This window comes from Hakea prostrata, chromosome 4 (assembly GCF_041222555.1).
Source record: "Hakea prostrata isolate BN-2017 chromosome 4, UWA_Hpros_2, whole genome shotgun sequence".
NCBI classification, from domain to species: Eukaryota; Viridiplantae; Streptophyta; class Magnoliopsida; order Proteales; family Proteaceae; genus Hakea; species Hakea prostrata.
Window position 1 is genome coordinate 56,406,431 of NC_142603.1, and position 16,388 is coordinate 56,422,818.

At 40.3% G+C, this 16,388-nt stretch overlaps 1 protein-coding gene across 2 annotated transcripts in view; it reads left to right on the top strand.

Moving 5' to 3' along the window:
- Nucleotides 1-16,388, top strand: part of CHR18 (chromatin remodeling factor18) — an 85,441-nt gene that overhangs the window by 19,748 nt on the left and 49,305 nt on the right. For both annotated transcript variants that reach the window (XM_089153766.1, XM_089153767.1), the window contains exons 9-10: nucleotides 8,350-8,433; nucleotides 8,522-8,563. In XM_089153766.1, the coding sequence (XP_089009892.1) occupies nucleotides 8,350-8,433; nucleotides 8,522-8,563 (126 nt within the window). The remainder of the gene's footprint in view (nucleotides 1-8,349; nucleotides 8,434-8,521; nucleotides 8,564-16,388) is intronic.

Genomic DNA, 16,388 nt, shown 5'->3' on the forward strand with positions numbered 1-16,388 from the left:
GATTAGGGAAGAGAATTTTTTTTTTGGCAGAGGAAAACCTACCTCCATTGCCGAGACATCTCTCCAGAAGCCACCCATCGTAATTCCCTGATTTTTTTCAAAAACCCATCGCCTTTTTTTCTGGCAGTTCTGCCTTTTTTTTCCGGTTCTTCAGTTCCGCTGCACCCATCGCAACCCATCGGCTCCTTATTTTTTTCTGGTAGTTCCGTCTCTTTTTTTTTCTCTGTTCTTCAGTTCCACTGCACTACAGTGGGTTCGATTAGGGAAGACCAAGAAGAAAAGGAAAGAAGAAGAAGAGAAACACCACTGCCGCTGCTTGTTGCTGCTTGCTGCATCTACCTCCTCAATTCGAGAAGAACAGTGAAAAAAAAAAAAAAAAGAAGAAAAACTGCTGCACAAAGCCACCATCGCCATCGCCTTCGCCTTAGCTTTCGTTCTTGTCGTCTCTCCGGGTTTTTGCTTCCGATTCTGATCACAGGTATCAACTAGAAGACCCAGTGACCCTTTGGGACTTCAGGAAGAAGAAGAGAAAACGAAGCAGACAACCAAGAAATAAGGGCCTTTGCAGTTTCCACTGTTCAGATCAGACAGCCTAGCGATGCCTCTACCATCGAAGCCTCCTTAGGTAACCCTCTGAAAGATGACGATGGCTGAACCAGGTAAACATTAAATCTTTTACTCTTTGGCCGAACCATATTTTGGTTTATCCAAATTTAGACCAAACCAAATTTATACCATATTTTGGTTCACTCCAAATTTAGACCAAACCAGACCATTGCATATTTGGCCGAACCATATTATTATTTTTTTCTTTCTTCTAATCTACTATAAAAAAAAAAAAAAAAAAAAAAAAAAAAAAGAAAAAGAAAAAGGAGAGAGCATAATTGGCTTATATCATTACTTAGACTTGTCATTACTTAGACTTGTTTGAGTTGTTCGGCTATTGCATTCTGCGACATTTCTGTTACTTCGAAAGGGTGAAGATTGAAGAACCTGAGATAATTTTGTCAACATGACAACTATTGATGGTACTCCTACTCCCACCGGCTCCGAACATTACCCCACTCTTAATCCTCTTTCGGTAAGCTTTGATGGGACAAATTATTTGATTTGGTTCCGATCTGGCTTACCGACTATTGCCGGAGGAGGACTTGTTGGACACATTACGGGCACCATTATCAAACCTACTACCATAGGCATTTCACAGGATAAATGGATCTCGAATGACTCTCTTATTATGTCATTTCTTTTGAATTCCATGATTCCAAATATTGCCCGTGGATATCTATTACTTGATACTACAACCAAAATTTGGAAGGCTACTACTGAAACATATGGACAGTTGGGGATTGATGCACATGTTTATGAGTTACGAAAGAAGCTTCATGAGACTACCTAAAAGGAACTGACTGTGGCCCAATATTATGCCGCGTTGCGATCTCTTTGGCAGGAGTTGGATCATTATGGGGATTATCATCCCACTAACCCAGATGATGTGACTACTTATAGGAAGCATATTGATAAGATTTGGGTATATGACTTCTTGGCAGGTTTGAATGTGGAGTACGATCAGATCAGAGTGCAAGTCTTAAGTCGTTCTCCCTTTCCTACACTAGAACAGTCTTATGCTCTTGTTCAGTGTGAGGAAAGTCGTCGATTAGCCATGCTTCATACTCCTATTATGGAGAAATCAGCCTTACAGTCTGTTCGCACTAAATCTGATCTAGCTTAGGAGATTGTCATGTGTGAGCATTGTCACAAACCATATCATACCAAGGCAAATTGTTGGAAACTGCATGGGAAGCCTGCTGATTTTGAGCAAAAACGAGCACAAAGAAAGGGAAAACCAAAGGCTGATCTTTTTGAGACAGTTTGCACCACACCCTCTGCAGACGTTGGTTTTTCACAGGAGGAGTTCGCTACTCTGCGACGTATTCTGCAATCTTCTACTGCCGGTACAGCCTCAACCACTGCTCCTCTACTACCCATACCAACTCCTACCTTGCTACTTCAGGTAAAACTTTTACAGGCTTTCAAGTTTCTTCAGTTTCTGCTCCTTGGATCATTGATACAGGAGCCACAGATCATATGACAAGTTTATCCTCCTCTTTCTTACAATATTCTCCAACTTCTGGAAATGATAAAGTTCGAATTGCTGATGGCTCCTATTCTTCCATTGCTAGAAAAGGGACCATTCAACATTCTCCGTCACTTTCTTTGTCTAAATTTTTACATGTTCTCTATTTCTCTACTAACTTGCTCTCTATCAGTAGTCTTACACATGACTTGAATTGTAAAGTGATTTTTTTCCCATCTTATTGTGTCTTCCATGATCTGGTCAAGGGAAAGAAGATTGGACGTGATAAACTAGACAATGGACTTTATTTGCTTGAGCCGATTGGAGGATCTGCTTTGCTTTGACTACATCTTCTAATCCAGTCCACTTGGTAATATCAGACCTTCATCAGTGGCACCGTAGGCTAGGTCACCCCCCTCTAGGAACTCTTAAGAAAATATTTCCTAGTTTGGTTTCTTTTTGTAATGAGGATAATTTTTTTTCTTTAGCTTGCATTTTTGCGAAGTAGACTCGTTCTACTTATTTACCTTCTCTTCATAATAGAAAAACTATTCCTTTTATGCTAATTCATACTGATGTGTGGGGTCCTTACCGACGTGTGTCTATTACTGGCCATAGGTACTTTGTTACTTTTATTGATTGTCACTTTCGTTCTACATGGATTTATCTTTTAAAAAAAAAGAAAAAAAAAAGAGGTTTTCTAATGTTTTTGTGATTTTCATAATATGATTAAAACTCAGTTCAATGCCACTGTGAAGATCCTTCGCAATGACAATGGCACAGAGTATATTGACGATGAATTTTAGAGATATCTCTCTGACTCTGGCATAATACACCAGACCAGTTGCGTTGATACGGTTGCCCAAAATGGGGTTGCCGAAAGGAAGAATCGGCATCTCTTAGAGATAGCCTATTCCATTATGATTGCCTATGCATGTACCTGACCAATACTGGAGTGATGCTATACTCAATGCTTCTGACCTTATGAATAGGATGCTTAGTAGGATACTTGGTTTTAAATGTCCTAATGAGATTCTTCAGGGAGCCTCTTCTTTTGTTATTCCTCCAAAGGTTTTTAGATGCGTGTGTTATGCCAGAATCACAGCCCACCAGAGTAAGCTGGCTCCCGGTGGCCTACATTGCATATTTTTGGGGTATTCTGCTACTCAGAAAGGGTACAAATGTTATTATCCACCTTCCAGGAAAACCATTGTATCCATGGATGTAATTTTTAATGAGTCTTGCCCTTACTATATACCTCTCCAGGGGGAGAGTCCTAGAGGAGAGGTGTTCTTTCCGATTCTAGATCTTTCTATCACACACCAACACAACTTAAGAGTCCCAGAAGAGTTTCCTGACCAGGGGGAGACTTCGGCCAATATACCTGAGGACTCTAATCCTCCCCCTTCGTTTTCTGAACCATGTGAAGAACCTAGCCAGGGGGAGACCACTCTTGTGAGACACACTGTTGGAGTCTTTCAAAACCAGATTGACCAGAATAAGGAGTTGCAAACTTATCAGAGGAAGAATTACAACCGGCTAAAGTAGGTGGAGAAAGGTGATACGTTACCACTTCAGTCTCCTGCTCCAGAATCAAATTCTATTGTTCCCCTTAAGGTATCTTCTTCTGATCTTCCTATTGCTATTAGAAAAGGGGTCAGATCTTGTATTCAACATCCCATTGCTAAATATGTTTCTTATAACTCTTTGTCTGATTCCTATCGTGCTTTTATATCCTCTTTGTCATCTGTATCTGTTCCTAAAAGTTGGCAGGAAGCCTATGCTGATAAGAGATGGAAGGCAGCTATGGTAGAGGAAATGCAGGCAATGAAGAAAAATGACACTTGGGAGCTGGTTACACTTCCTCCAGGAAAAAAACCAATGGGCTGCAAATGGGTATTTGTGGTTAAACAAAATATGGATGGATCAGTCAACAAGTTGAAAGTTAGACTAGTTATAAAGGGGTTTACCTAAACCTATGGGATTGATTATCAGGAGATCTTTGCCCTTGTTGCGAAACTAAACACTGTCAGAGTTCTGTTGTCTGTAGCTGTGAACAAAGACTGGAACTTGCACCAACTAGATGTAAAGAATGCCTTCTTACATGGGGAGTTAGTAGAAGAAGTCTATATGGAAATCCCACATGGTTTCTTTGATGACAATACTATAGGGAAAGTTTGTCGGTTGAAGAGGTCAATTAATGGGTTAAAATAGTCTCCTAAATGCTGGTTTGGACGCCTCCTGAAGGCAATGACTTCTATTGGCTACAAGCAAAGCAATGCTGATCATACACTATTTGTCAAGAAGTCAGGTACTAACATCACACTTCTTATTGTCTATGTAGACGATATTGTCATCACATGGAATGATGGTGAAGAAATTCAAAAGTTGAAGAACTTTTTTGGCAGAGAGTTTGAAATTAAAGATCTAGGGAAGTTACAATATTTCTTATGGATTGAGGTCGCTCGATCAAAGAAAGATATATTCCTATCCCAAAGAAAGTATGTCCTAGATTTATTATCAGAAATGGGAATGTTGGGGTGTAAAGCAGTTGATACCCCTATTGAAGCTAGAGCTAAACTTAAAGAAAAAGAGGGAGAACCAGTGGACAAAGGAAGATACCAAAGGCTGGTAGGGAAGCTTATTTACTTGTCCCACACCAGGCCAAACATCGCTTATGCTGCAGGGATAGTGAGCCAATTCATGCATGATCCATATTTAGCTCATAGAAGGCTGTTACTAGAATACTACACTATTTGAATGGAACTCTTGGAAAAGGAATACTTCTGTCACCCACTGATAATCTAAAAGTAGAAGTGATGCATGCTGGGCTGGATCTCCAGACAGGAAGTCAATTTCATGTTACTGTACCTTTGTTGGAGGTAATCTAGTTACTTGGAGAAGAAACAGAATGTGGTAGCTTTATCTAGTACTGAAGCTGAATATAGAGCTATGGTTCATGGAGTTTGTGAGCTACTATGGTTGAAAGGCTTGCTGCAAGGTATTGGAGTCCAAGTTTCAAACCCTATGATGTTATATTGTGACAACAAGGCTGCTATTAGTATTGCTAATAATCCGGTGCAACATGATCGAATTAAGCACATTGAAATCGACAGGTTTTTTGTCAAAGGAAAGTTGGAACAAGGGCTTATCTGCATGCCTTTTGAGGGGGGACGCGGAGACAAACAGAGACAAACTATAGGCAAACAGGAGAAATAAAAATAGAGGGGGGAAGAAATGGGATCACCAAAAACATGATGACAGATTGGAAGGCAAAGAAGCTTAAACGGCCCCTCCCAAACCGACGTTTGGAAAGGGCGCGAATCATTCACCAAACGGGAATTCAGATTCTGATCCGAGTTTGAAATCTCGGTTCTTACCAACGGCCTAAGATCTGGAGACCAAGTAGCAGATGTTTTCACTGAGGGTTTGAAAGAAAGAGATTTCATTCCTATTGTAGGCAAGTTGGGCATGACTAATGTCTATGCCTCAACTTGAGGGGGAGTGTTGGATTCTACTAGGAGTTCAATTAGAGTTTGTATAGGAGTTAAATTAGAGTTTGTATTTATGTAAAATTCTATTCCTTGTAATAGTGTACTTTCTACTTAATTATAAATAGAGGGCTTGAGATCATTGATCCAGAAGCGCCATTCTACCAATATCGTTTTTCTCAATAGACTATATTACAAGGTTTCCCCTAACATGAAAAGAAAAAGAAATCCATCTTTTCTTATTTTTTGGGGTGAATGAACTAAAACTCCAAAAAAGGAGGAACAGCCAAGTAGGCATTACATCAGGCGGCAAAAGGGGGGGGGGAAATGGGAGATACCCCAGGCTTGTATGATACGCCTATTCCTGGGGGAATCATTACGTGACAGTCACATAGGAGCATTTTTCTTTCACATCAAAGGAGATGTAATTCCAAATCTGACAGAACGATCTGGAGTTGGAGGTCCTTTTTCTGCTGTTTCTGTCCATCTGAATTTGATTTATGGTGGCATCAAATGCAAGCTTTCCAATGAGGTCCCAAATTAAGTAGTCTTGAAAAGTCATGTCCACCCAAATCCAATCTATCTAAATAGGAAGTATTCTCCTAGGTCTGGGCCTGCATTTAGCTAGGGTAGACTTCCAGATAGAAGCCACAATGAGGCAGGCAAAGAAGAGGTGGTCTGTGTCTTCTGTGGAATTCCAGCAGAGAGTGCAGTTGGGAGGACTTAATGGGTCTATGCGGAGGGAAGGCTTGAGTTGGGAGGCATTCTGATAAGAGTCGTTACGGTGTGAAGCTCTGCTTAAGGATGTGATTTTTGAACTGAACCAGATTCTTCCAGTTGACATGAGGGCTTCTTTGTCTTATGAGTTGCCAGGCAGATCTGCTGGAGAAGCTCCCAGAGCAGGAGGCTTGCCAGATGTATTTGTCACTTGAGTCAAGAGGATTTCTTTGAATGATAAGAAGCATGTTCCAGAGATCAGCCACTTCTAGGTGTCTGGTAGGGGAGTTCCGTTCACTAGTTGGGCCTAAGATATCCACATCCTTGGCTGGCCTGTGGAGGTCACTGAGCTGATTTGGTGTAGAAGAATGCATTTTCAGTGCCAGTGATCAAGGCATAAATCAGTGCCTCTTTCATATCCAGTCTTTAAAATTGTACTTCGTAAGGTTGTGCGGCTTAGGGATAAGATCTTGCGGTCTAGATGGAATCATTTTTCAACTGATCGAAGTAGAGCCAAGAGATCCAAATGCTTCCTCCTTTGCAATCTTCCATAGGAGCTGTAGGTTGCTAGCTAAATTTACATCCTTGATTCTTCTGATACCTAACCCTCCTAATTTTGAGTGGTACACTATAGACCAGTTGATGAGATGAAGAAACATGGAGGCATCAGATCCCTTCTGGAGAAAAGCTGCCATCATAGTTTCAAGGCTTTGGTAACTGCTGCGGGGGGCCCAACAGCACTTCGACCATAAGAGATTTGTGGCTTGGAGAACAGATTTGATAAGGAGCAGTCTATCAGCAAAAGAAAGGATCTTGCATCTCCAAAGGTGCTGTCTTTCTTGAATTGATCAAGGAGAGGGGTGCAGTGGTGAGCAGAGAGCCTAGTAGGAACAAGAGGTAGCCCTAAGTGTTTGACAGGGACACTACCCAAGGAGAAGCCAAAGATGTTGAGGAGAGAGTCTTTGTGGTCATTCTGCACTACAGAGAGATGTTGAGGAAAATAGTAGACTTGGTAGGGTTAATTCTTTGGCTGTGAAGTTAACAGAGAGATGAAGACACCCTGGGATGTTTTTACGTGAGCTAGAACTCCGACAGTTAGGGGAAAGGGGAGAGGGTGGTCAATGGCGAGGCACAGGTGAGGACTGAGAAGGCAAGTGAATTGACCTGTTTGGTCTAATTTAGGTTGCTTAAGATATGGTACACTACAGATAGGTACAGTTTAACTTTTTAAACTTCTTCATTTGAGTTATTATTATGGTTGGAATTCTTGGCAAGCTTGTGATCCAAGAGGGAGTGGCTCCATCACTTTTCGTTCTTCTACAAAGTTTGTTCTCTATTTTACTTGTCTTCAAGAAATCTGGTGTCTGATCTTACTCAAGCTGATGACATCATCATAGGTATTTTCCTCCTAAAGTTTGCTTTTCCTCAAAGTTCTAGATCACCTGCCCATTATTTTCATTTTCAGGGCCTCACTTAGGATAATTCATGCCGAATAGAAAAATTGTTTAAATGCCTAGTACTCTTGAATGCCAAACCTCCAAATATCTTCATCTATACCATCAATACTGCTGAACCACAACTGGTAACGAGGATTTTATAACAGCAGCACAGCCCTCAGATAGACCCTCCACCTACATCTACAATCTATCCATCCATCCCTGTATATATTCTTCTTTCCCCATGTACCCATTAACCTTAATCACGCTTCTCTTTTATCATCACTATTTTCTTGGCTTGTGTTAGGTTGACAGCCTTAAAAAATCTTAGAGACCTATATTAAAAATTTGATCTGCCAAATTATTTTTTTATGCAGGCTTTTATGTACCCCAGGGGTGTGATTGTTGTGTTTGAAGTTCTTGAGCATACATGGGTTTCAAGCCATATGACTTTCTAGTTAAGAGTGACTTTAATATTTGGACACTTGACTGGCTACATATTCCTAACATACCAAAATTGTGTTCAACACTTTAAACATCGATTTTCTACCCAGAAGACATTTATACTTGGTTATTTTTCCAGGCAAAAGTCAGTCGATGTGTATTGAATATCTCTTGGTTTTTGCAGGCAATAGCTGTTGCTGCATGTGTTCGTGATTCCTGGCCTGTTCTTGTTCTCACCCCTTCTTCCTTGCGTTTACATTGGGCTTCTGTAAGGATATGAACCTGTATGACTTAATATTACTAGGTTGACAATAAATTTACTGTTCTTTCTTCCCTTTCTCCCTTCCCCAATGCAGATGATTCAACAATGGCTAGATATCCCTTCGATGGATATTGTTGTAAGTTTTTCATGGTAGCAATTTTCATCTCTTACGAGTTCTTGTTGGGAACCTGTACTTTCTCTCATTTTGTTTTCTCCATATGGTTTCAATTGTGTCATTTACTGTCATTATTTTCCCAGTGGCACTGTTAATTTTATTCTGTTGGTTGTGAGTAATTGTGAATATTTTAACCATTGACACAAATAACTAATGGAAGTTTCCATGTGACCTGTTGGAACTCACCTGAGTTGGTAAATGGGGCATAGTGTAATGGAAGTTCATGTTTTGAATCTCTGTGGACAATTTTCAAGGGTACATATGATGAAGGCTCCCATCAATGGGACATTTTTTGGGTGGGGGGAAAGGGCCTCAATGCTTGAATAGTGAATACTGTGGCAGCAGCATGGTGAAGAAATGATTGTGAGTTTATAACCCAAGATCTGCACTTTGACATGCAATGGACTTACTAACAGGACATGCTAGCACCCTCATCAATGAGATGAATTTGGGGGTTGGTCACAGGGTTCCAGGTTTCGGTTTCAACAGCAGGCTTGGACAGTCTTAAATATAACGTAGGGGCATCTGGCCTGGGGTGAGCCAGGTTTTAGTAAACCGAGCATGGTTCCAACTGGCATGAAATTCCACGAAATATTTTGGTCTAGTCAGATGCTGAAACCACATGGCAGACTGAAGAATATTTTGAGAGTTGGACTCAATGTCAATGTGACACTAGCCCCTTTATTTATAATGAGAGATGGACAGTTCAAGTTACAAATATACCTGTAAGGCAACATACTTGAATCTTTATGACGATTCAACCTGTACTCATATTACTATAGGTCTGCCTTAAGTTGGTGTGGTGTCAATCATGCCCAATTGAACATTGTAAATAAAACCTTTTGTATGTATCCCTTTAGTAAAAACGTCCACTAGCTGACCATCAGAGGCAGCATAGGAGATGTAGATTAGGCCCTTTTCTCCTTGATAAAATGCTGTTGAGTCTTTATACCTTTTTTTCCTATCATGCTGAACAGGATTGTGAGCTATGCTGATTGTAGATTTACTGTCAGAAGACTCAGAACGTAGGTGTATAGGTATCCTCACATTTACAAGATCTTGTGGTTATCACTGTGGCCATAATAATTCACATACACTGTGAGCCATAGCTCCAAATTCAGCTTTAGCACTGGACCTTGATACTGCGGTTGCTTCATGCTTCACCATGTGATTAGATTACCATCAACATAGGTACAATACCCTAAAGTCAATCACTTTTCATTTGACACCCATCCCATACCAGTATACCACATCTATATAGGATTCAATAGGAAGGTGGTTATGGGGAGAAATCAGAATTCCTTCCCCTGGATTTGCCTTTAAGTACCTCAGGATTCTATCCGCATCTATGTGTGATGACTTAGGATCATGTATGTATTAACCAGCTAACAACAGAGTACCTCAAGATTCTTACCACATCTAGACGAGAGGTATTGGGATCATGCATATATTGAGTAACCAGATAACTACAAAGGCTAAGTGAAGTCAAGTGTGGGATAGATAAATAAGTCCAAAACTAAACTTTGATGGTTCCCTTTGTCCACTGGTTCAACATCTTGACTCTCAAGATGAGATTTAGGCTTAGCTCGAGTTTCCACAGGTTTACACCCCTGCAGACCTGTCTCAGTCAATAGTTCAAGAGTATAGTTTCTGAGAGGGATCAAGAGAGATATCCTTTGAGCAGGGTAAGCTAGTTCTATGCTCAGAATGTACCTCAGCGTTCCGATGGGTTCTTTATAAGCAAAAACAGGTGGAATATCCATGGATACTTCGTCTTGAAGTTCTCTATAAAGTTAGGGGTTCTGAATATCTTACAGTTTGAGATCCCACCTTAATTGCATAGGAAATAATAACTCACAACATGCTACTTGTGCAGAAGGTATCTAGTAATCAATCCCACAAGTTTGTGAGTCTTCATGCAACCAATTTAGCATTGTATTTGTCCGTAATGACATCAGTTTTATACTTTGCCAAAACTGCCTATTCCACCATAACAACCTCATTCCTATAAGTTGATGAACTAGTTCCCATGTTTTGTTTTTTCTCCAGTGAGTGAGATAGGGCCTCCTTCCAATTATTAGGAACAGAAATCGACAACAAAGAAGAAACAGAAGATTGGGATGTAGGGGATAGAGAGTTATTTGAAACTAAATTTGAAATTGGATGTTGGGTGGATGCACTATAAGATTTGCAAATAGCGGTTGTTAAATTCAACAAGTATTAGTAGTAAACTGAGCAGGCTATGCAACAATAATTGGACTTGGAACCGATAAGTCCAATTGGTCAGGACTCAGGAGAGAGAGTGGTGGACTTGAGAACTTGCTTCTTTCCCTTCTGAGTACGAACATAAAAATTGAGAGGAGACAGTAGTGGCTGTAAAGGTTGCTTACGCTGATGTACTCACTCTTACTCACCTGAAACCAACAGCTGTTTTCTAGTAAGACATTGTTCAAGTATTACCCCCTCAAGAGGAATGTCCAAAGAATTTCCTCTCGAACAAGTAACAAAGGGACCTCTTTGTTTGAACCAATATCCGCTTAAAGTGGTTGATCAGAAGAGTAGAAAAAGGATTTGCTCCTGGAATAATACATCCGCCATAACAAACAATTTGTGTGAACTGTGAAGTAGAGTTATAGCACTTGCATTCTTTCTGGGTAGCAGAATAGTTGAACGAAATTGCAGTGCAACCCCTTGGGATCAAGCTTGCCCTTAAGATGATGGTTTCAGGCTAAGGCAACACACCAAAAAACTTCAGTAACGGTAAAGCCAGTGGAACCCAAAAGGTTAGATTTTCCTGTCATTTGATTGAGGATCTGAGACTGTCAGAATCCTATCAAGTCTCTTTCTTTGAGACTCGAAAAATCAGAAATCTTTATGATATCTCCTGTGTATTGGCAGCAAGGCGGACACTATGAAGAGATGTATCATCTCTTTATAAAGAAGTGTATTTCTGCAAATCTTTTGACAAGGAAACTCATTCAGGATTAGAAATCGCAAAGATGCGTTTTTCCCATCTGATTGTCTTTTTCAAGACTTGTTAAGGGATGTACAGTTGGCATGGTAGGCTTGATGGTGGGCTTCTCTTGTGTCATTCTGTTTTGGGGACTCTATCTAGACTTTTTTCAGATTTAGTAAAGAGATGTAATTTTTTTCTGATTTTATTTATGATGCTTACACTTCGAGAAAGATACTTGGAAACTAATCCTATTTCTGACGATAGAAGCTTAGTCCCATTTGATATTGTTCTATTCAACATGTCCGGGCCCTGCCCAGCCTGTTTCCACACTGGCATTCAATATTTTGTCACATTTATTGATTGTTTCAATCATACTACTTGAACTGTTTGCTTCAACAAAAGAGTTGTGTCCTGCTGCTTCAAAATGTTTTATGAGATGGTTCAAACACAGCTTGATGCTCATATTAAAATTCTATGGCCTGATAACTGGATGAAATCCTAGGTTGGTGGTCTTCAACCTTACCTCAGTGATCATGGGATTTTCAACCAAACTAGTTGTGTTGACACCCTGGCTCATAGTCAGGTGGTGGAGCATAAGAATTGCCATCTCCTTTTATGTTCCTAGTTGTGTTGACACCGTTGCTCAGTTAGCTCCTTGGTGTTTACTATGAATGTCCTGGTCGTTTATAGGTTAATGTAGTCCTCTTGGGTTCTTGTCTCAACAATCAGGTGCTTTTAGTTGTGTTGACACCGTTGCTCAGTTAGCTCCCTGATGTTTACTATGAATGTCCTGGTCGTTTATAGGTTAGTGTAGTCCTCTTGGGTTTTTGTCTCAACAATTGGGTGCCTTCTCTTTTGTTATACCAGTGTTGCCCTCGCTGGGGAATTTGTTTTAGATTCACATAAAAGCGTTTCATTGCTTTTTCAATTTATAAAACCTTTTTCTGAAAACCTATATTTGTTTTGGCAGCTTCTTTCTTACAGCTTCCTCAAATATTTGACTTAGTTCAATAGTCCTGTTGTAGAAATTGTTAAATGGGGAATCTAGAATTTTTTTGCACCACGATTTAAATTTCCTTAAAAAGGGGTGGGGGTTTCATTGCCTCAAGAGGAAGGGATACTGTAGGGGGTGGGGTTCATTGCTTGATGGAGAAGAGAGAGAGTAAAAAAGGAGGATAAAAGGGGAGAGGGAAGAGTGGGATTTAATGTTTTAAAGCTTAGTAACATAGTGAAATATTTCGGCGAAATTCGCTCGAAATATGAAGAATTTTGCCCAGTTTTGTGAAGAGCAAGATAAAAATAGAGGCGAAAATGAGATCTGCAAAAGTCGCTGAGTTTCTGGTGAATTGGTGAAATACGGGTGAAAATCGCCAATACTTCACTCCAGTGGCCAGAATATTAGGCGGAATCCTTAGGCCTTTCGCCAAACGCACCATTGACGCCATCCACCCCTTGATCTTCATCACCTTTCCTCTCTGACCACTCCTCCAAGCAAAACTCTTCTTCATACTTAGCCTTGTAAAGATGGAACCAATTGTCGTCATTGTGTTTGTTTCTTTGCTCACATACTTGAATAGCTTCGAGTGTTGCGACAACATAGCTTGAGAACACTTGTTTCTTCTGATTCCTTTGATGGTTCTTCACTTCGTCATTCTTTTGATTCTTACTTTGCCAAAAATGCTCTGTTATCATCACCAACTTCAACCTTGATTTCTTCTCCCATGTCACACCACCTTTGGCCTTCTCTGACATCCAGGCATCGGACGACCTTCTCGGACTAAGCAATCACATGGTATTTTACCATTTCACCCTTTTCAACATTTCAAATTACCAAATTTTTAGCTCTGAATTATCGCCAAAAATGTTGGCCATTTTCTGGCTAGATTTCGCCAAATCGCTGGTTTTAGCAACCAGCGAACCGGCAAAATTTGCCAGAATGTCGCTCCTTGCTAAGTAGGAAAGAGGGGAGTTGGGTATAATAACGTTAAAATATATTTGAGTAAATTACAGATTGCACGCTTTAGTGGGGCTTAAACTCTGGGTTGCACGCTTTAGTGCCTTAAATTATTGATTGCACACTCTCAAAATTACAAGTTGCACGCTCCTAACATTCCATCCAAGATTCTGTCAAGTCATGAATAAAATGACCATATTACCAAGGTCTGAAGTTTCGGCCAAGTTCGGTTGGCGAACCGGTGAACTTTCGCTGAAAAATGATAAAAAAATCGTTGGCAGTGGAACTGTAAGGACAAGTGAAAGTTAAAAAAAAGAAAAAAAAAAAGCAATCCATGGCATGAAATTGGGATTGCATGGGATAGTGGGATAATAAAATCAAAATTTAATGCAAAATGCCAAAATCACTTTGGAGAATGAAAAGGCAACATTGGAATTTGGGAATAATTTGTGGTTTCGTGAACGGTGAACCTTCCTTGCAGATGGAGCCATGGAGGTGGAGCGGTGGAGGTTTTCAGGCTTGGTTCGTTGTAGATGGAGGTGGAGCCGTGGAGGTTTTCAGGCTTGGTTCGTTGTAGATGGAGGTGGAGCCGTGGAGGTTTTCAGGCTTGGTGGTTTTGTGCACCTTCGTTGCAGATGGAGGAGGTTTTCAAGCTTCTTCTTCTTCCCTATGATTCTATTGTGGATGGCCAATGTCATTTCACTTTTTCAATATTTTGTTTGTGATGAAGGAGTTTGATTGTGGTCTTTGTACTTTCTTTGTTATTTTTCTTGTTGCTTCCATGGCGGTTCTGCAAGTTTCTCTCCTCCTTGCTGCAACATTTCTCTCTTCTTCTTGGAAAATATCGATTAAAATGTTGCATTTTCCCCCTTTGATTGCAGATAACAGTTAAAAATAGAGGTAAAAGAGCATGGATCAATGGAGTTTTGGTATTAAAATCGTCGATTTTCCGGCGATATTCCAGCGATATATGGGAAATTCGAATTTTGGTATGGATTTCGCCATGAACCAAAACCACCGAAATTCGGCGATATAACTTTCCTTGCATATTACCCTCATTAAGTCAAATGACATAACTACTCTCATTTAAACCCTCCCATACCCAACCTTTAGGAGGGAGAAGCCACTCATCTTCTACCTACACCTTGCCAGAAACTGCCCATCACCGTCTCCCGAAACCACCCCAACCCCTCCCCCTGCCCGCGACCACCGCCCTCACCTTCCCCTTCTAGAAATCACCTCCCTCTCTCTGTGTAAATAAATTAGTATATTTGGATGAGCTTCAGTGACTAAAAAAAAAAAAAAAATTTCCTATGGGAAGGCAAACAATAGTCCAAAGCTCTCTGATACGTATGGAGAAGTGCAAATCATACCTAGAATACTCATTGTCTTAGAATGGTGGTCGGTTTGGGTTCGAGGATCGTTACAAGTCCTGCAACTTCAAAGGTCCTTCAAGCAAAGTGGATTCGCTGAAGAGGAAGAAGTGTGTGGCTTCTTACAATGTTTTCACCATAGAAGGTAAGCTCAAGTCCTCTGTGTGTAGCAGCTTCAAGTGGATCAAAACGAAGTTCATCGACATCCGCTATGGTGTGTGAATTGTGATTACATCCCAAGTGTATATAATTTGAAGATCAATTAGGGTTACCTGTGTGAGTTGAATTGTGAAAATCATAAACTTGAAGAAAGAAATAGAAAATCTCATCAATTTTTTTGAGTTTCATCTTCCTGATTGTTTTCGATTGGCTTGGTTTTAATTTCTTAACCATTTTGATGAAGCAATTAAGCGTATTTTTAAAAAGAAGCCATGATCTTCTTTCAGAGAAGAGGGATCCTTTGCAAAAACCCTAATAATAAAGAAAGGAAAGGGCAAAACAACGACTAGGGATGACGACGTGGCAGGTGTTCTCCGATGGGCGGGAATAATTTCCGGTGGGAGCTCTCTTCTGAAAATATACCAGAAGAATTTAACAGAACCCTAATTCTACAAGATGACCACGCTTATCTCCGTCTTCCTTCAATGGCTGATCTTTTATTTCAAGGTAAGAAGCACCACTTCCTTTCTGTTATTCTCAATCTTTATTGTTCAATCTCTTCATGAGCCTATTGAGATTGTTTTGGCACTTTCTCCTGGATCGAAGCTCTTCTTGATGTACTAATTTATTCACAGAGAGAGAGAGAGAGAGGGGGTGATTTTTGGCAAAGGAAGGTGAGAGCGGTGGTCGTTGGCAAGGGAAGGGGTCGAGGTAGTTTTTGACAACGGTGGTGGGCAGTTTTTGACGACATGCAGGTAGAAGATGGGTGAAGAAAGAAATCCCTCCACTCACCTAAGGGTTGGGTATGAAATGGTTTAAATGGGGTAGTTACGTCATTTGACTCTACTAGGGGTAATATGGTCATTTTACTCATGACTTAATAGAATCTTGGATGGAATGTTATAGGATAATATCTTTTATTGATGGGTTCTCAAGGTTCATCCACTAGAGAATAAAATATTCCTAGAGAAATTTTTTATACATGCAAAATCAATTAGCCATATCTCCATGGAGTCCCCTTTCTTGGCCCTGATATCCTATGACATTGCATATGTCCCCTAATCAGATGTTGGGTTCCGATAGACACATTCCAAAGCTGAACCTTTGCTAATTGCTTTTCTGATGAATCTTGAACCTATTTCTGGCATTATAAATATTATGTGGGACAGCTTAGTTGCAATTGAAGGACTTCAAAGTTCCATCAGAGCTAGGACGTTCAAATCCTTTCTCCTCTTCAGGTTGTATACTACTCTTCATATCCTTGGTTTGAGAGGATTGTTGTTGAAGATTATTCATTTAGTGCTGGCAGTTGAGTTTGTAGCCTTAAGTTTTGCATGAGAACAT